Consider the following 21,834-nt stretch of genomic DNA (forward strand, 5'->3'; position numbering starts at 1 on the left):
AAAAGAAATGAATGCTCTTTAGCTGTTATTGATATATATTAACCGAATTAATCGAAATTTGATTGACACAAAATAAAAACAAATGGTACGGTTAAACTACTAGAATCCCAATACTACATTTTATATCGCTATTGTCACTAGTGTGTATGACATAAGATACAAATATTAAAAAGTAGGCCTACTATTGCTAAATATTGTAGGGCCTACTCTACATATCAAATATGACGTTAACAAGGTTAACACTTATTATTGTTCTAATATTAGTATAATGGTACAAATTGTCGTTATAATGTCATTAAAATCTATCATGTCATTTAGGATCCTCACTTTATCATTTATCATGTCACTATTTATAGTGTGTGGGACCCAACACACAATATTAACAAGTAGGCCTAGTATTGTTAAATATTGTAAAAATCAAATTTGACACATAACGTAAAGATTAAAACTGAAATAATTCTAATATAAGCATTAAAATCTATCATATTATTATCACAACTATCATCATATTAACAGTCGTTGTGCCAATCGCCCTCCTACCTTTACCAACAAGTTTCCATTATTGATATCATTACTATGGTAACCTATAATTCATCTTTTAGAAAACATGTAAAAAAGACACAGAATCAGTACTTCTTTTCAATTGTAAACATTTAAACATATTCAATAACAAACGTTGGAATTTAAGAATATCAATAAAATCTTCGGTGCTTATAAGGTACTAACATACGAGGGCAAGTATTGATAATGAAAGATCCATAAAGTCAGTCGGTAAACGCTGAAAAGATTAACTCATGGAAGATGTAAAGTGCCGACAAAGTATATCTACTACCTACCACCACGTAAGCTACTAGCACCTGGGTATCTTAAAAGAATATTGCAACTATTAAATTCGCTAATGAGATGGTCGACATTGTAGAAAATGCTATCTTTTTTCTATTTTTCGGCAACTTTGATTTGAAAAACTTGTTTTTACAATGGGCCTAAGGCAACAACAAGCCTATCTCCTTGTATCTTGAACCTCTTTTATATTATTTTCTAAAAAGTATAAATTTGAGCCGATAAAAGGTATTGTACGACAATCAATAACAACGTACAGTAAACCATCTTTATTGTGATTGAAGAAAATATTGTTCCACTGAAGTTTCATTGCAACGAGTGGACTAATGGTATGAACATGATACCACAACATGTTGTTACATTAGCATGTATATTTATGGATAGAATCTCGACATTATAATTAGTAATGTTTGATAAACACAGTGAATCATATCGTTAAAGCTATTATACGACATATTAAAGAATACTCGTTAATTTCTAAGTATGATTTTAACGCGTGGCTATGAAACTTCTCTTAAAAATTAAACAGTGGATGTAAAGATAAAGCAAGATTTTCATTATGGCATAAAAGTAAAATGTTCATTTGGATCAATAAGGTCGAAGCCATCAAAATTTAATACTTGCCATAACTTCCTCATATTTATAAGAACAACTAATCGGAAGTCATGGTAAATTTGTTCATTGGCGATCGAGATGATTGTAACACAAAAAACATTTCGGATGAATACTATGTTTTGTTACAAGAATTACAAAATGTTTCACCAATATCTTCTTGCATTGTATTTTCGTATTAGTTGAACCGACACGGTAAGTCTCATTTATATTTCCATCGTTTACTTTATGTCATATTTAATATTTACATTATTATGGATCAGACTAGTTAACAACTTGCTTTTATATAAAACTCATTGAAACAGAATTCTGCAAACAATCACACCAGATATGGCTATGTTAGGGTATCACTGAAACTTAATTGAAAACAGAGTGTTTTATGCAAACAATTTACTAGTATCGAAGGCCTACAACTTCAACAAATATTTTCAGAAAATCTATTGTTTCATATGCCAAACCTCTTTCAAATAGTAAGGAACATACTTTATGTTGCTATATTAGACACATATATTTTGTTTTCACTTGTTAGAACCCATTGCCAGTGACATTTGTATAATTATTCGCTTCATGGCAAATCATATTTCAATACATTTATACTGACAAGTTTCGCATTGATGACCTGAACTAAGTTACTTTAGATTTGGCAACTATTTTTAGACTCATTTTCTGGAGACAAAACAACATCTTTAAATCATACAATTAGAGCAAATATAACAACTTTCTAGCTGCCACAGACAAAATGTTTTTAATGTGCAGCAAATCAAAAGTAAAGTATCTATTCCAACCGAAACGCTGATCTATTTTCATCATTGCTCTTGTGAAAAATTAACAATATCGAACGCTGTAACGAAATTTCAAAAGCGGCCGGACTTAGGCAAAGATTGTTAACCAAATCAAAGGTGTCAGTAAAACATGTTTTAAAATAAACAATATTGTCAATGGTCAAGATACATAAGTCTTCACTTTGTCAACCAGTTCAAATTTCTAAAATATTAATTTATTTGTTTAAATTTTAAAAATAAATTAAATAAGGAAAGATATGATAAATGATTATAGTGAATAATCATAACAAAATATTTCATAAGCTCATAGGCCTATCAATCGCTAATTCTAACCTAATTCTAACAAGTTTGTAATATTGCTAAATGTAATGTTTACCTATACATTAGGCCTATATCTAATTTTACATGGCACTATATTATACCATTATTTCTTTTACTTTAGTATTATTATTATTTATTTCACTTAAGTTGAAAAATAAATGTAATAAGGAAAGATATGATAAATAATCATAACTAAATATTCCATAGGCTCATATCCATCGCTAATTCTAACAAGTTTGTAATAAATGTATTGTATTGTTTACCTGTATTATATCTAATTTTATATGGCACTAATATATCATTATTTCTTTTACTTTAAAAAAAAGTAATTAACATTAACACAAACAAAAGGAAAAGAGATAAGTTCGGTTGCATTCATACAGCCATTTGACCATTCATAACATAGGACAGTGGGTCCTTCAGCCTATGGTTTAAAATGTAAATGAACATATTATAGTCATTTATTACTACAAAAAACATGTTTTCTAAGCAATTGGAATATTTCTATTTAATATAGAATAATGGGAGCCCAATTCTATATTTAGGTATTTTATACAGATCCAATAATACTACTGTATACTCAGTATAAATATGAACAACAACTACAAGTGTGTTTGGTCGTGTTCAAAAAGAAAAATGTTTTAATACTAAAACAGTTGAAATTCACAAAATACAATTTTCATATAATTTTAGGTGATTGTTGAGTTTATATTACCGGTACTTATAGAAACCTACAGAACATTGTTAACTCACTAAAATTCTTATTCTGAATTTACAAATTATTTTTTGTACTCTTTCTCCATCCCAAAATAATCCTACCAATCCATAGCATGGTTTTAGAAAGGAAGAAAAAAAAGCAACTCATCTAATTAAACAAATGAATTATGAAATAGATAATAAAATATCTCGGGAATGAAATTTCGACTGCAAAAATGTTGAATACAATAGATGGAATTTGAAACACAACAGAGGTTGTGTGTATATGTACACATATAGTCTTTTTATTGTAAGTATGTTTCTGGAATATGGATGTTATATATTGAAATAAATGTTTAATCAGTATTATAGAAAACAATTACAATAACTTTATCTATATAAGTGATATTAACTAAAAGAAAATAGAAATTAATGATATAGTTGATTCGTTGGTATTCGACTTGAAATTAAATTACGCCAGCACAATAATCCAATATTATAATTGCATCTGTTTTTTAAAGATAACATTGACAATTTTTTTCAAAATCGTTTCAGACTCAAATTATGAAAATAATGTATCTTTAGGCCTATGTACTGTATGTTTATACATTAATTGTTGATTAAAATAAAATCCCGTGTATATTCGAATGGGGACATGTAGATCTATATTTGATCTTTTGGATTTAAATCACACTATTCATTGTTAAATATTTAAGTCTTAACCTCAAATGTGGGCCACTCATTTCTTGATATTCTATAAGACGAAATTCCGTTCTGCCAGGCATTTAGTTTCCAAGGGTTAGAGTTAAGTTATCCTTATGTAGAGTTTCATTGGCAAGTGATGACATATAATGATAGAAGTTTACTCCCAAATTTTAAGATGTATTTTTCTCTGAAAATGACCACAAAACTATCAGAAAGTATACTTGTTAATTGACCAACCAATTTGAGAAAACATGAAATTACTAAAATCTTAGAGTCCAAGAAAAAAATCACTTTAACGCGACTTAGATTTCAGCCGTATGGTAATATTCATTCATTCGTTTATTTGTTCAAAATCATTGTCTTGTACACAAGACAACATTCAACTGAAATCAAGTAAAATTATTATTTATTCATTTTCAAAATAACAGTTACATGTAAGCAAGTGAGGGGGAAAAATTAAAGACGTAAAAAGCTTGGGCTGCTCAGAAACAGAACGAATTATACTTAACAATATTATTCCGAAACGGCATTCCTCAAAGAATACATTAAACAAGTAATTATTTTAATATAAATGTAAAGATATGGTATTGATTCTTATTCGTAGATATTATTAATGTAGTAATATTACATTTTTAGGCTGTACAAAGGTTATTCGATTCAGTAAGGTGACAACAAAAACAGGTGCATTTTGATTTCACCTTGTTGGCAGATGGACTTATAACTCAAATCTCTCTGAGTTACCATTATACAAAGTGTCATTAAATACAAATCAATAGAAACAATAAGATTTAACCATGATCTGAGCAGTAATGACAATCCCTAACATAATTTAAGAAAACAGTACTTTCTCTATCAATTTGTTTGGGATTGTAGGCTACATTTAATTTCTACCATATATATATCAAGTAACAAAAAAAGTGTCGTTGTAAGGAACACACAACAATAACGTATAGAACAATTGAATATAAAAGTAAAATGAAGTAGAGCTATAGTAAATAGTATATCGTGCCTAATTTAAAGTAAAAATATACAGAAAAGAAATTCAGATAAACAAAAAAAAGTAAATGTTAAAATAACAATGATATACATGCACAACACAATAATAAATACCAGTGTTTCTTTTTTTAAAACGAGAACAGAATTTCAGAACGAAAAATAACTTATTTTATTAAAGACCATTAAATAAGCAATTGAATGAAAGATTCAATTGAACTGTTATCTGTTATTCCAATGTTTAGGCCTATCATTATTATTTTGTGAGATCAAATTCGTACCTCAAAAAGTAAATAATTATAAGAAGTCTCAACCAATGGTCTACGTGGCAGTTCATATTTTACGGCATGCAATTCGTACTATTTTGATGATTGTTACTGATTAATAATATATGATAATACATCATTATTTTTGTCAATAATTACTAATCTCATATCTTGTCTCTCAATCCTTAGAATTGCTATGAAGTGACGAGTTATATTTTTAGTATGATCACCGATAATCCACCGATACTTATTACAACCGCCTCGGGCTGATGAATTGAGAGTTAATGACGGCTGGATGATGGGTTGACAGTCAAGATGTTAATAAACTTTTCCCCTTGTAAGTGTTTTATTAATTATGTAAATTATATTATGTAAATAATAATAAAAATAAATAGTTTGATATGATATTCAAGCATTTGGTTGTTTGCTTACACAATAAAATATTATTAATAAAAAAATGATATTTATAATATACGACTATCAATGATTTTGAAGATTTTTAGAAACTTTTTTTGTATGAATAGTTATGTAAATAATAATAAAAATAAATAGTTTGATAATGATATTCAAGCATTTGGTTGTTTGCTTACACAATAAAATATTATTAATAAAAAAATGATATTTATAATAAGGACTATCAATGATTTTGAAGGTTTTTAGAAACTTTTTTGTATGAATAGGCCTTATTTTAAATGTTTAAAAACTAAAAGTTATATTAAATGTAATACACAGTCTCATGCCATAAGTCAGATTTTTCATGTTTGTTCAGCATTCTTGCTACTGTATTACGATATTGTAATGCGCTTACTTCGAAGAAAACATGATTGAGACCAATAAGTGCATTTGTTTTTCGATACAACGTATTTGTCTATGTAGTACCATACATTTTAATTTGATTCCAATGTCTATAATAAGCCTAAAACTCGCCTATAACTCCAATTCTTTTCATCTATAGGCTAGACGAAGTCTGTCTGATAACAGCAACGAATGAAACAAACACAGTTCATTTTTTTTTGTGATGAAATGATTGTTGGTATATTGTTTTATATTTGTATAGACCAGGCCTATGATTGCTTTATTTTAATGTGTATATAACATTGCTATATTTTCTATAGTTTGATTTTGATAATCGTTTACTTTAAAAAGATCAGTTTTTGTTTAGCCATATTGGTCTATATAAATGGTTGGCCGGCGGTCAAGTTGATGCTGAGTATTTCATACATCGTATGTCTTCAATTTTTCTAGGCCCGTGTCATAAAGCACAAGAATATTTCTGTATTTGCTGCTAATAATTCATCGATTATTCATAACACAATTATGATAAAAAATTTAATAGAAAGATGTGTTTTAAGAAAATAGAACAATAGAAAGTAGAATACTAGAAATCTGTTTAGTGCATTCAAATGTGTAACTTTATTTTTATTTAATCTTTTTATTATAACTCTAATAATGCACGGTGGTGTGTGGCTTAAAAACAAGTTAAGCACTAGAATTAGGTTTGTTATTGATAAAGTGAATAAAACATTCATGTTCTTTTTAATATGTAAATTTAATGTTAAATATTGTTTTGTAACCTGGGTATAATAAAAGATGTAAATTCCATAGGTACATATTTGACTTTTATTTAGTAATTTAAGTTGCTTCCAAATTAACAATTGAATAGATATAAAATATAAAAAAATGAATGTTCAATTATTCATAAACATTTTTAATTTAGTAATAATAACATAATACTAATTATATCATTAATCGCAGGTAACAATGAATGATTTGTATATATAAATATTATTATTTTGTTTCATATTCAAGAACAGCCGGTTATATCGATGTACCGACCGCTACATTGACTATCGATGGAACTTTCCAGCTGCCTGGTATACGGTTAACGGGCTTGAGTAAACGGTTACAATTTTGACAATAATAGCTTCTCGATCGTATACTACTACTTTATCTTTTTTTTTCTGAAACTAAGTGAACAAGAGATTGATGAAATAATATAATTAAAATATTAAATTATATTTAATACGTAAATATGCATATTTATGTTGTACGAAAGTCGCCCGCAATATATTAGGGAGATTATTATATTTTCATCATGTAAAACGTTTGATACGCTATAAAGAAATAAAGATTAATTTAAATTAGATCACAAAAAAGTTCAATTTCAAGTTAATAACACTCACTATATAGAAATATATCATGACATAATTCATACCGTACCACCGTTCAAACCCAGGCTAACCAGATTCCACTGGCATGGACTATTCAGGAAGAAGGGTCCACCTAAGTGCTAGGCCTAAATCCTTAATATTATAGTAAGTTAACGAAAAAAGAATATTAACCTTAATTTCAATTATACTACAACAACTTATCCGATGTTTAATAACATTTTGAGTATATAGATATTATTAAAATAAAAAAGAAACATGAACGATTTCTACAAAAACTTATATTAAACAACGGACTTTGGTTTTGGCCTAGCCGTACCAGTGAGTACATTGAAGTATAAGTATAAATGTTTGGTTATAACACTTTTAATACTCTAATATTAATAGTATATTGAGACCTAGCTAGTACTCTCATATTTATTATTGTCCCAAGATATCATCATCATCAGGATTGTTGTTAATGGGAGCTAAATGCATGAAAACGAATGGTTCATTGTAATAGTTTACGGGACATTGGTTTTTATTAAGTTCGGTGTATTCGATTCCATGATCCGAAAGATTACGACGATATACAGTGTCTACAAGTTGTAAACGAGAACACAAAATGATTTTACATACTATACTTAACCAGATGCTAATAAGGTTAATATAATTATAGGCATAATTAATTATATAATTTTAAAATAATTTAACGACTTTTCTAATGTGTTGACCCACGAATTAACCAATTAGGTCTATGGTGACATTTTGTTTTATAGATTTATTTTACGTTACTGTATTATACTTCTTATGTATAGAGAGCCTACTGTACTGTGCTACGCATATTATACTCATTATATCATGTGCATGGATGGATTATAGTTTTTACTATCGATAGTCAATGTAGCGGTCGGTACATCGATATAACCGGCTGTTCTTGAATATGAAACAAAATAATAATATTTAGTAGACTCAATTTTCTACCTCAAATTATAACAAAGCATAAGTGAATAAATCGATTGTCCATCTTTATAATATTATCATTTATAATAGAAATAAGCAACAATGATTTGATTATAATCATGAGGGAAGAATACTTATATCTCCATGTTATAATTAAGTGCGTATTGTAAAAACAATATGGAAAGGCAATCAAATTAGTTCTTCAAACACGTTTTACACTTTGATGTACCGCTGATGAGTTTTAAAATCACATGATATGTATGTTATTTTCATTTCCTAGATTACTAAATAAACAAATTGAAATCTTGTTTCAATGTTCAAAAGAAAAAATAATAATTTGTAGAATAATTATATAATTAATATACTATGAATTATATCGGTTTTATAAACATAAAAGAAAAGTTTCTGTTATTTTGCTGAAAGGCATAACTTTATGTCATTAATAGAGTTAACGTGCTTGTTGGTGTCTTGTCCTAGTCGGTGGTTCTCTTCTGATCCTTATAGGTAATTTACGGTAGGCCGTTAATTGGTGTCTTTGAGGAAGCGCCTAGTTAGTGTGTCTTCGATGTGTTTCACTATTCAAAACTCAAGCAAACATTCCTTTTGTTTCGTTGGTTGATCGCAATCACGTGACAGTTAGTGTGCAATAAACATGGGTGCATTCGATGAACTCTGTGAACTACTGACCAATACAGATCATAAGGGGACCATTCCGCCAACCAACTCGTCTGCATTTGTACTTCGGACTTAATTTCGTCACTGGATGGACATTTTGATTTCGCAATAAACCCACCTAGGAAATTTAGTGGAATAAACAAGTTCAACTTTGAGCATATCAAATATCGTCTCTGACACACGTGAAAAATATACTATGAAGAATGTATTTACTGCTGTATCTTGACCACTGTTAGTTAAGTTCAAATCAGCGCATCAGATTCAACGATTTGCCTAATTGCTATCTTTACCGAACAGAAAACAGTTTTGTTTTGGACATTATGCAGCAATTTGAGACGAAAATACAGAACCCTCATTTGGATGGGCTCCAGAATGCAGCATCGAAGTCGTTTCATTCTTATAGCCCTTTTTACGAGAGCCCAGGCAACAATAATACTCATCTACCGTTACCATCTAACGGTAGTTACGTAGGATTTGTGGGTACTTTTCCATATCATGGAACCGGTGCATGTACCACGGCGCCGACAATACCGGCTTATACGTCTGCCGAATCGGGCCCCTGGCCACTACATCATTCCGAGAAAACACATACGTTTTCACATTTTTATCACCAATCGCCGTATAACTCTGGGCCAGGTTTTACTTCACCACCCATGGGACAGAATGAACTATCACATATGAAGAGCCAATTTCATTCCGTATCTCACTCGCCAATCCAGTCGGCAGCTGCATTACAACGAAGTGGTCATACTTTACAAGGTAATAAAATTGCTACTATTGTAATCAAAACGAATTAGTCGTGACGTATTTTAAGCGAGTTTGACGTAAATTTAATACCCCTACAGTAGAAAAAAGTTAATATAATTTTAAATTACAGGGGGTAAAAAGGCCTTGATATAAATACATACGATTATATTTCGTTAAAACATATCGATTTCATATTGACGTCGAAGAACTTGCTCATGTCGTTTATTCACCACGGAAATTGTAAGTTAACGATGGTCTTCTTTTCAAAAACTTTTTTTTTAATGTACAAACTATTTTAGAATATCGGTCACTGTATTTATTGTATTATTACATGTGATGGTTTATAATATAACAAAAATGTTGTTCAACAGCTGTAGATGTAAAATCTATTATTCCAAATGTCACTTTACCAAAATTGGAAATAAAATGTAATGTTCGAAATAACCATGTCTTAGAAATCAAATCAAAAGACCAATTCTTATAATGGTTTAAACAAGAAACTGGATTTCAATGCAACAAACATTGATCAGATTTTGATCTTATTATCATAATTATAGCACAAATTAGATCAACTCAATCTGAACTGTTCTTTAATAACAGTAGATGTGACAGTTCTATGGAAATATATAAATAGGCCTAACTAATAATAATAGTTAATAATATTTTCTAAGCGTCTAGTCTAATTTTGTACATGCTAAATTAATGGAGCTCTGATGTAAAGTTTATTTTGTAAGGAGGGATCATCGTCCCTAATTAGGTATCATCAGCTGATCTGCTTTATTTTTAGCAATTCTAATTACAGAATAAAGAATTGTATAGAACTGTGCAAAAGTAGGCTTATAAATGTGGAACAGCCTATTAGCTGCCGTCGAATTCAGATGAAAATATAAGTTTAACTATTCGTGTTTCGAATAGTCCTAAAATCCCCATTAGTTTTGTCGGTTGCAGTAAAAGCATTACAGTATGTATATTAATAACCCAATAGTACTTATCTTATGATACATGAAATGGAGAAAATAGTGTAAAACTATAATCCATCCATGAACATGATATAATGAGTATAATATGCGTAGCACAGTACAGTAGGCTATCTATACATCTAAGAAGTATAATACAGTAACGTCTATATCTTTCTAGTATTCCTGACGTCATTAACCTTTCTCTTGTTACAATTAACTAGTTATTATTACTGATTATTATGAGAGCAAAGTGTATTGAAATTTTACAGTGTTTTGGTTAAACTTCGTCAGTATTCGTTAAGTCCGGGAAATAGTAAAAATTAATAGTACGCGTTGCCTTTGATGTTGTACTAACAACCACCATTGAAAGTGATTTTGTCTCAGTATTGTTCCTGTATTGTTTCCGTTTTTATATCACGTAGTTTTTGTTTTGATTCGTTTTATAACAAAATTGACATTTTACCCAATGACCTTTGTGACCTAATTAATAATACATTTACTGATTAAATTATGTTTTATTGTGTGTATACGTCTTACTTCTGTTTGAATTAAAATGCGTTCTTACAATGTTTCTGTTAATATTGGATTTTATAGTGCAGTCTCCAGGCAAAGAATAACATTTGCATATTTTACAGTAATGTAGTTTTACAATTTTGTTATTTGCAAACAAATAGTCACGATTTCTATTCAACGAGCATTATTTGAATTTATTTTTTATACAGCACGTTAACTATATCTTTACAAACAAAATCATATTTTGATTGAATGAATTCTGACGGAGAAAACCCTGGCTTGTGTGTAGGACATGGGCTTGGTTTACCAATAGGCCTAGTAACTTGCATGCCTAACTTAGGACAAACAATGAGTCACCATTAATATTGATATATTATTATAATATTTATGTTTTTATAATGTTTATAGTGAATATGAATATAAACTTATACAGACATAAGTCTAATATCAGGCATACAGTTATGTATACAATATGATTTAACGTGTCTGCTCTCGCATGGCTTAGGCCTATACAAAGATTAATTCCTAATTATCAATCACATATTAATAAAATGTATATCTTATACGAGTTTTAACATTAATAATTTTTCTTTATCACATTATTAGGCCTACTTAAGTTAAATAAGCGTAAGCTGTAATCTCAATCAACACGTTTTGTACCGCAATGTATTGTACCATTATTTGTTTTATAAAGTACAAGACACATCGTTTGTTGTAAGACACTTAAACGAATAAATAATGTTGATCGGTTATTTATAATATATTCTACTATCTACGGTAACATTTCATATAGTTGTTTAAAATACTACAGTTCTAACATTTGTTTTGTATGTGTTATTTAAACAAACATAAATAAAGCAAAATTAGGGCTATATATTCGCTTACAAGACAATTAAATAATTAAATATCAAAATACGAAACGTAAAGAAAATCAAATAAAACTATGTATAAGTTCTTGTATATCTTTTACGTTTCTATCATTATTAATAATAGAATGTTCCTCAGCGAAGCGGGAAGCTAATGAAACAAGCTTGGGGCAGCCATTAAACTATAGGAAATCGTCCGAAAGCAGCCTGAGCATAGCCTAAGGAAATAATAAACCGAGCACTTGTTAAACCTTCAACAAGCGCAAAGATCTTTATAAATATGTTGAAACAACTAAATACTAATTATCAAATTGAGTAATTAGATAATATAGTTTTATACTTTTTTTATACAAAAGAGTAACTGTTTAATAACTCGCTTGCTTCCAGATGCAGACGTTTTATGCAATTATTCTGACTTTTATTCTGTGTCTCGTGTAACAGATTAGATTCAAATAATAATTTGAAAGTATTAAATGATTTATAATAACAATTATATATAACTAAAGATGAAGTAGATTTAATTTTATATCTATGTTCTATATAGCAATGAGTTGAATAGATAATAGGCCTAGTGTTGTTAAAATACTATTTCGATAGCACTAATATCGCCATTTTGAAGATTGTTATTAACCACCTACAACCCATATATTAAATATTCTGATACCTTACGATATATGTTTTATTTTGAAAATTCTTGGCAAATAATTTAGTTAATAGTTTCAATAATGAATAATTAATTTAATGTTTATAACATTTCCTGTAAACTGTGTTCAAATTATGTTTAAAGGATTTTTTTTATTCGCTATTAAACCTTTTTAATATAAAACTGTAGTAGGCCTATATATTTCTATATTCGTTGTTATGCTTCTCAATGAACGTAAAATACAAATTTAAATACCAATGCAAAACGATCAGGCCTTAACCCTATTAGTATCAGCTACTATAGGATTATCTAGCTTGAGATAGAAGTGTTGATTATTTTAAACTATTTTTTAAATCACAGGGAAATATTCATAGTAAACCGTATGTTCAATGTTGTTACGTTATTATTTTCACTTCAAACGTGTAGGGCCTACCAAGCCAATGGGACCCCAAGCCAACAAATAACACGTTTTTTGGGGTAGGAAGGATTGATTGTTATATGCCTATTGTATTGCATTTAATTTAACTTTTCAGTCAGTAAGTACTATACATAAACTATACACACACGCCTAATGGACACATGTTATCTTGTATAGGGGTTAATGGGGAAGAATATTTCTTGTTGAATCAACTTATATTATACTAATGTTAGGTATTAATCAATATAAATATGCAAATGAGCAGGGCCAGACTATAATCACCTTTTTCTTTGTCGGTGTTTCGGTACCCCTTTGACTCTTACATCCAAGGACTTGTCTGTTGAAATTGTAATTTTGCGCCTGTGTGAGCTGTTAAAAGAGAGTTAAATACCTGCCAATTTTATCACCTTTTTGCTAGTAAGGACATTACTGTTTGTATGTACTGTACACATAATGATCATCTTCTCATTTCCGATCTCAGACTTTTTTACGGTCCGGTAAAAGTTAATTCTTTAATTCATCTGGTTGTTATAAATCTCTAGGCCTACGGCAACAACATCACAACTTCATGAAATTTAGGCTAGGCATAAACATACTGTAATTGTTGATTTCCCTCACATCTAATCTAAACGACTATTTTTTATTTGTAGTCTACAGTAAATAAGTAGGCATAAACGTGGACGGTAATTGTCCGTGTTATATATTTATTTTATTTTCATTTATAAACTCTTCTAGTAAACATTGATTTTGAGGAAGTTTATAATCGTGAAGTACGATCAATGTTAATGATGCAGTATATCAGTAATTGGCGACCCTGTCGTCTGTTGTAGTAAAAATAAAATCGAATACATTTGTTACTAGTCTGTTTAGTTAAACCACCTAAGTTAACATGCAAATGTTGTTGCATTTTCTGTACACTATAGTTTTGACAGTCATTGTACTATTTTATACAACAAATATGGATTTTTCTTGCCGATAAACATGAAGTTATTTCGTTGGCAATTGTATCACAGATTGCTTTATTTGACATTGCTATCGAGCTAAGTTTTGCACCTGTCTAGAAGCAGGTCATAATGACGCTGTCGGTTCATACTGTTTAATAGCTTAGGCCCAACTTATTCTGTCTCAAATGGAGACAAAAATGAATTTATATCAACACTCACAACTGAAGTTATGAGCGATAAAAATGTCGTATTGATGAAGGTGAAGGCTGATGGGAGGAAAAATAAAAGTCAAAATCTCAGCAAGGAAAACAGCAGATGATAAATGATATTGTTTCTTGTATAAAGTGAAATCCATGATTATTCTATCCATTATATAATACTATTATTACTATTAATAATATTATTGCTCTGTTATTAACTTAATTTGGCAGTTAGTATTGTTCTTTTAAATTGAATATAGGGCATAGGCATATTGTATTTAAGAAGAATTTCTATTGTTATTTTATTATGATAATGGACAAGTAAAGCATTTCAGTATTCAGTAACATATTAAAAAACGATTTCGCATTACATAATACAACATCAACGTAACAATAATAATGAATATTATATCGTATTGAATAAAGTTTTACTTCCACAGTTTTCTAAATCATAATTTTAAGTAAAATATTAAAGACATATTAATTATTTTCTTACTAACTTGAATATTGCCGTCATTGCATCCTGAATATAGGCTTACAATTTTGTTAAATAGAAAACATTGCCACTTAAATATTTTCTTGTTGGTATTAAACATTTATTACTCTTAGTTTGATAGAGGTCTTAACACATTCCCTAATTTTAAATTTCATACAATCGCTCTTAGTAATTGAAGGTTACTATTATTATGATTAAAATTTAATCTTGATTTTATTTTTTTTTAAAAAGATTTTCTGTATTTTATATTAAAATCTATCCTCTATCATATAGAGGTAGGCCTATGCCTATTATTTCTATTTTTTCCCCCAAAAAATATAATGAAAAATTCAAACACATCTTGTCCAATGCGCCATGTGCAATGTATATTGCGCAATGTTACTCGCAAAATGAATTGTGCATAATAATGCGCATATTGCAATGCAATGCACATTCGAAATCATCAATAACGATTAGGTTATGTGCTTATTTAGTCTAAAATATGAAGTGAATGTTAAAAATTGTCCTGAATCTTAACCTATATATGATACGTTTAATGTATAATTAACTAGGCCTACTAGATATTATTACTATATTCTTGATTAAGTTTCGAATATTAGGCCTACAATTATGATTGGGTAATATGAAATCAATGTTTTAATTATGTTGTTCATTCAGCGCAGGGTAAGAAAGAGAAATCGTCTGTAATGACCCTAATCTGGTAATATAACAATTTTATTATCTATAACATTTCAACAGTTTTATTACATCATCCAAGGATCCAAGGGTCATCACTTCTGAACAAATTACTAGGTTTGTCATGTTTTACGATCATGAAAATGAAAAGAAACATTAGTATAACAAGGATTGTATTCAATTTATCATTACAGATGGACCTAATGAAAATAGTTATAACTGGATGACTCAAACTGCAACGATACGAACACGCAAGAAACGGAAGCCATATACAAAATACCAGACGTTTGAGCTGGAGAAAGAGTTTCTGTACAATATGTACCTAACTAGAGAGAGACGATCACACATATCAAGGGCTCTAAACTTATCGGAGAGGCAGGTGAAAATATGGTTTCAAAATCGACGAATGAAACTGAAAAAGATGAGGACGCGGGAAGAACGGGATCGCAAACAAAGGGAGCAAACCCAACAACCCACAAGCTAATTTATAATAAGTCTGACGCCAAAAAAAAGGACATTTTCTGGAATTTAGTTAGAAAACTGATGAATATATTATTCCACTGAGGTCCATGTTTGACCTATTATAATGTTGATTAATTTCTTAACTGGAATTAATAAGTTACTACAGCAGGATGAACTCAATAGTGAAATTGTGTTTATAAAGTTGAAATGAATATAATATAACACAAAACCAAAGATCTAGGCATTTTTGATTGTATAAACCTATGAGATCGATTGATTTTGATATTTCAATTTGAAACTCTTTGTTTTTTAAGTTGAAAATATTTTGCTAGTGGATACGTTTTTACGGTATTGATGACATTGTATTTATCGATTTATCATAAGACTTAAGCATCAATCGGGTGTAATTGAACAAAACCATTGTAAAAGATTTGATAATTAGTTTATTTAGGATAATATTAACCTTTTATTTCACCATCTCAACTGAAATGTCATTAAGTAAAATTAATTAAGAAATGTTATAATGGTAACCATCTATGACCTGGTGGCAAAGTTCATTTATTTAAGTAAATGGCCAATTAACTCAAGGCTTTATAAACACGTGCGATAATTTCATTTTAATAATATTGTATTATGTTAGGCGTTGCTACCTACCTAATGATGAGGGCTTCTAAGTTTTCATTGTTGAATAACATGCAAACTAGGAGTATGGGCGTTAAAGTCAATTTAGATGGAGACACGTTTCTTCTGTTTAACTCTATCATTTGTGACATCCTTTCCACAAAATGCTCCAATGCGGATTCAAATGGCCCATGACAACCGTATGAACGCAACACAATAATTGTAGTCTGTGCGTCAGTCAAGGTTCCAATCCATCACATTTTGATAAAATATAATTTCATTACCGACGACTTTTTGTCACCTATAATTAAGAAAAAAATAACTAGATTAAATTTTTCATCTCTCTGTAAGATGTTTTGAGAGAACAAAACATTTCATTCATAATGAAATCTTGTCACCTATATAATTTAGACGACATTGATTTTTTTTTACTGGATTGAATTTTAATCATTTATCTGCAAGATGTTCTAAGGAAACAAAGGAATAACTCTGTAATTAAATTTACATTTGATTACATCACTGCAAAGGTCTTGGTTGTTATTGATAAAACTAAGTAATACAATCATCACAAAGTATTAACAGTTTCAACGTTATATCCTTTCCTAAAAAGTAATCATAATCGTTGAAATAAGTATGTTTTATTTGCAGTACCGGTATCGGTTAAATCGCATTCCCATTTATGTTCTCACTGAAGTCAAATTTAAATCAAAATTGATGTAGCAATTTTAAATTATCATTGTTTTTTTTTATAATGGTTAAACATTGGAAATCACAGTAGGACTATAGATTATAATACTCTAAATCCTCCGAGTATATTCAGTTATTGCTTTTCAGCTTCTTAAAGTGTTCTCAAATCTACGTCATTTAAAAAATTTTAGTTTGATTATGATTCGTGCTTATAAAGTGACACACATTTAAAAGAGCACCTCTTATTAGAGATATCAATGTTAATATACGGTACATTTATTTACAACTGTCCTTAAGTGTAGAATTTTGTATCTACCTCACCGTGTATAGAGTTTTTTTTTATTTAATGCTGATGGGAAAAACTACTCTTAACGTATAAAACATAACTGTATTGCTAAAGGTAATACGAGATAATTAATTTAGAAATGTATTGTTCTATGTTGTAACATACTGTATTAAGTGTAAATAAGTTTAGATAGATGATTTTAAATACTTAGGCCTATCATAACTGAACAGTCATTGGTCAAACGTGTTCGAAAAAAACTAGAGATAACGTTTGAAACATAATATTCCATCAACGTTCTCTGATTCCTGATTCTGTATTTTTGTAAATGTTTAATTAATTTAATGTAATTAAGAAAAGTATGTCCATTTGGCTAAGAAACGTTACCTAAGTAAATTCAGAAATCAATAACATTTGTGTTGAAATTTTAAAAACAATATGACCAAAGTGAAAATCCAAAGAAAAATGTTTATTTTTAAAGTTTCGATAAACAGTATTAAATAAATAGTTCATGTTGATTTAGACTAATTTGATGATATTCTGTTTTTGTTGACATTGACTATGTTAATTACAACGATAGACTAGGCCTATATTAGATTTCTGCAGAAACGGGATTATGTACGTCCGCCACTACTATTACGTTTTAAGAGATATTTGTCGTCGCTATCACTTTTCAAGACTCGGCTAAATGCTAATACGTATAGGGGCTATAGAAGTTAAACACAATTATTCATTTGAGTTATTGTCAATAATATGACCCTGATCTACATTCTTAATAACGATTTATGCCAAACAATTGATTCACTACATGCGTCTTAATTTCTTAATATATTATTCCAAATTGACATCAATAATTGTAAAAACTAGGTCGAAGATAATTATTTAAATGGACTAAATCTATCAATTTACATTTTTTTTATAACAATAATTATTACGTAACGTAATTCTATAGACGTAATATTTTAATATACAGTAATGCGAAATTGCAAAATACTGCCCTCTTTATTATTATAAAGTTTGTTTAACAATTCTAACGCCACCATCGGATTGATCGGATTTTTTTATAACAATAATTATTACGTAACGTAATTATATAGACGTAATATTTTAATATACAGTAATGCGAAATTGCAAAATACTGCCCTCTTTATTATTATAAAGTTTGTATAACAAATCTAACGCCACCATCGGATTGAGAGGGCTACATCTTAAAGAGACTAAACTGAACGACTAAACCTGAATACATTTCAATTGAAATAATTTTCTGAGATATTAAAGCGTATTAAGTATCCCTTGAATACGTTTGTTGGTTTGCGCATCAACAGCGAATAGTTTAATCATAGATTATGATAAACAAGTTGGATTATGGTTTGCATCGAAGTTGTAATAGTTATGACCTATAGGGGGCGCCATCTTGAATAAATACAACTTTGGGCGAATTTCTCCATGGTTCAACTACCGCGTTACGGATACCTGATTAATCATCTATGTGCTAGTGGTTTGATAATTAATGTTGTTGCTATTCAATTAGAACTGTCATTCAATAAGTTAGTTTGTCAATAAATAAATAAATAAATTTAAATTTGTGGTGAACATAGACCTACCAACAAATGAAGACGAAAAGAGGTGAAAGGTTGACAGATGTCACAGATGACAGGAGGAATCGCATACAATGACGAATAAATTTAAACAAATACTATATGTCAACAATTAAGAAACGACAGGCAGGTAACGTATTAACATGAAGTTTTTTTTTAAAGTGCAGCCTGAACCTATATAATAGTGTTTAGATGCGTTATTTTCGTATACCGTACCTATCATACATTACCATATAATTTGTTTTTATTATAAATTAAAATTTCCATAAATACAATTTTATTTACAGTTTCTTTGTCCACATATCTGTGGTCTGATGAACACAATAGAACCTCTATTAAGGGGGACACTCAATCAAAATTCCACTTTATTAAAGATGTCTCTTAAATAGGGGCTGGCAGTAGTGTTATATATTTCCTCACGTTTGTTTATGGTTTGTCTCAAAGGAGAGGTTCTACTGTATTAACATTATATTAATATTAAATAATATTAGGAAAAGTGTATTGTGTATCAAGCAAACTCTATTCAATCAGTGTTATCAATCAACTAAATTATTTATTATGAATCTAAAAATCTTCAAAATTCTCCTTACAACCGCAAGTTCGTCATTCCGTCTAGAGTGAAATTCCGTCAACATCTTGGCTGACAAACGTTAGAACACCACAACAATGCTGTTGTCGAAAACTGTCGTTAACACCCTCACAAAACGCACGCTTGCGGTGACCTAGGGGGTAGCACTAATTCTATGCGGTGATAAACTGTGGGCTAGATTTTAGTAAGAAATGTGAACGATTGTATCCAATAGAAACATACGCTGCGATTATAATATCTCATAATTTCTAATCAAATTATAGTTTATGATCTCTCATTTGGTGGTTTGGTTTGTAGGCCTACCCTGATAACCAGGCCACCTACTACGACCAATGCCGTATTTAAGCCTAATTGTCATTACCGAGATCTATATAATACAAGTGTTTCTTTAGTGTGTGACACTCACAACTTATTATAACTCTACATAAAAGTTGATTAAAATAGGCTTTAACTTTCTTAGTTGTACATGGTTACAGTTTCAATAGCAATATTCTTACCATTTATACAGGCAGACGTTACAAACGTTATGAAATTAACAATTATACTACGGTAACATCACGAACGAGAATACAACTAGAACGTTATAACCACCTGGCGAAAACAAAGGAATGTTTGGCGTATTTATACGTATAAATAGAAAATCAGTATCGCACAGTTTGAAAGCATTGTTGCTATATCTCCGGTATAATCAGCAATATTGGAGTGGCAAACCAAGTAGATAGAATACTTATTACTGTAATTAACCATTTTATACTACTATAAAATCCACTTTAAGTATTTCGGTAAAGACTTAACATTTAATGCTAATGCTGTAGTATTTCATTTATTACATCAGCATTATGTTTTATACATAAAATATCTATATAATCATTTCTAGCTATTAAACAGTAATTAAACAGCGGTGGTAAGTAAAGCACCTACTGTATATTTATTTTTAAAAATGAGCTTATATATAATTCTGTTTTTAACATTCAAGCCTCTTTGAATTTTTCGTTTTCGACTCTTTCAGCATGAGATAGTGAAACAACACTGCTTTTTTTGCCTTATTCAAGTACAATATCTATTATTTTATCATGAAAGATATAAAAAGAAGTTTGGAAAGCACTTTTTGTAACAAAACTGAAAGTTTTTAATTATCCAATAATGATCAGGTGTACATGTAGACCTACTCATAACTTGAAAAAAAAAAGCATATTTACACTTATTTATAATTGAAGACATTGCTACAGTACTTTACTTGTTATTGCTTATATTCCGTTAACTTAACTGACCTCTTTCAATCGGACAGTTATGTTTATATAATATGTAAACAGATTCAACATGAAAGGAAGCCGACAAGCAGTAAAACCTTTCACAAACGCCGTAGATTCCTAGTAAGTCGAATAACACTCGCGGATACTGTATCGACTGCTTATTTACCAGAGGTAAACATAAGACATCATAGTAGTGTAAAAATAACCGAGTACGTCTAGCCGAGACACTGGTACTTAACAACTTACAATCACAGTAATAAATCCTATTTGGAAAAATTTCAATTTAAAATCAATTTAAATAGGCCTAAATAACTTAGTTAAATCATATAGCCACCCATTTAATATACATTATCAAAATTACTCTTAGGCATACAGGATGAAGTGGCAATGCCACATCAATGAAATTAGGCCTCTATTATATTTATAAATTTAAATTTCTTGAAATTCCATTCACATACTTAACTTTGATCTGTTTGAGGTATGAATTATCAGATCAGATAATGATGGAAAACACATTTGTGTTGGGCGAGGCTAAATAGAGATATGAAATAATATTAATATTGAAAATTATTTTGATAAAATCAGTACAATCAAATAAAATAAACAAACAAATAAAATAAAACAAGTCAGTTTAATGGTTAACTACGACTAACTAAATAATACTAGTTTAATATTTAGAAAAATACAATCTTTAAGTTTTGAATAAATGTTACTCGAAAGGTCATTACAAATATATTATAATTGTTCTAGTTCGTTTTAGGATTCTATGTATAGGTCAAATTTAAACAGCGCCATCGGAATTTTTTTAACTCGACAAAGTGCCCAACATGAGAATTAAAATGCATAAGTAGGCCTACTAAGAAAATATAGAACAAGCTAT

The 21,834-nt window shown here is 29.4% G+C and overlaps 1 protein-coding gene and 1 long non-coding RNA gene across 2 annotated transcripts; both read left to right on the forward strand.

The window, feature by feature from the left end:
• Positions 1–1,528: 1,528 nt before the first annotated feature.
• LOC140039574 (uncharacterized) lies at positions 1,529–6,271 on the forward strand. The gene is made up of 3 exons (XR_011842529.1): positions 1,529–1,647; positions 5,405–5,552; positions 6,171–6,271. It is a non-coding gene; the product is annotated as an uncharacterized lncRNA (long non-coding RNA).
• A 3,049-nt stretch (positions 6,272–9,320) lies between these two features.
• Positions 9,321–16,084, forward strand: LOC140039238 (uncharacterized). Its single transcript, XM_072084839.1, has 2 exons — positions 9,321–9,759; positions 15,656–16,084. The coding sequence occupies exons 1-2, from the start codon at positions 9,321–9,323 to the stop codon at positions 15,943–15,945; spliced, it is 729 nt and encodes a 242-aa protein (XP_071940940.1). The 3' UTR covers positions 15,946–16,084.
• The last annotated feature ends 5,750 nt before the right edge of the window (positions 16,085–21,834 follow it).

This window comes from Antedon mediterranea, chromosome 2 (genome assembly GCF_964355755.1).
Source record: "Antedon mediterranea chromosome 2, ecAntMedi1.1, whole genome shotgun sequence".
NCBI classification, from domain to species: Eukaryota; Metazoa; Echinodermata; class Crinoidea; order Comatulida; family Antedonidae; genus Antedon; species Antedon mediterranea.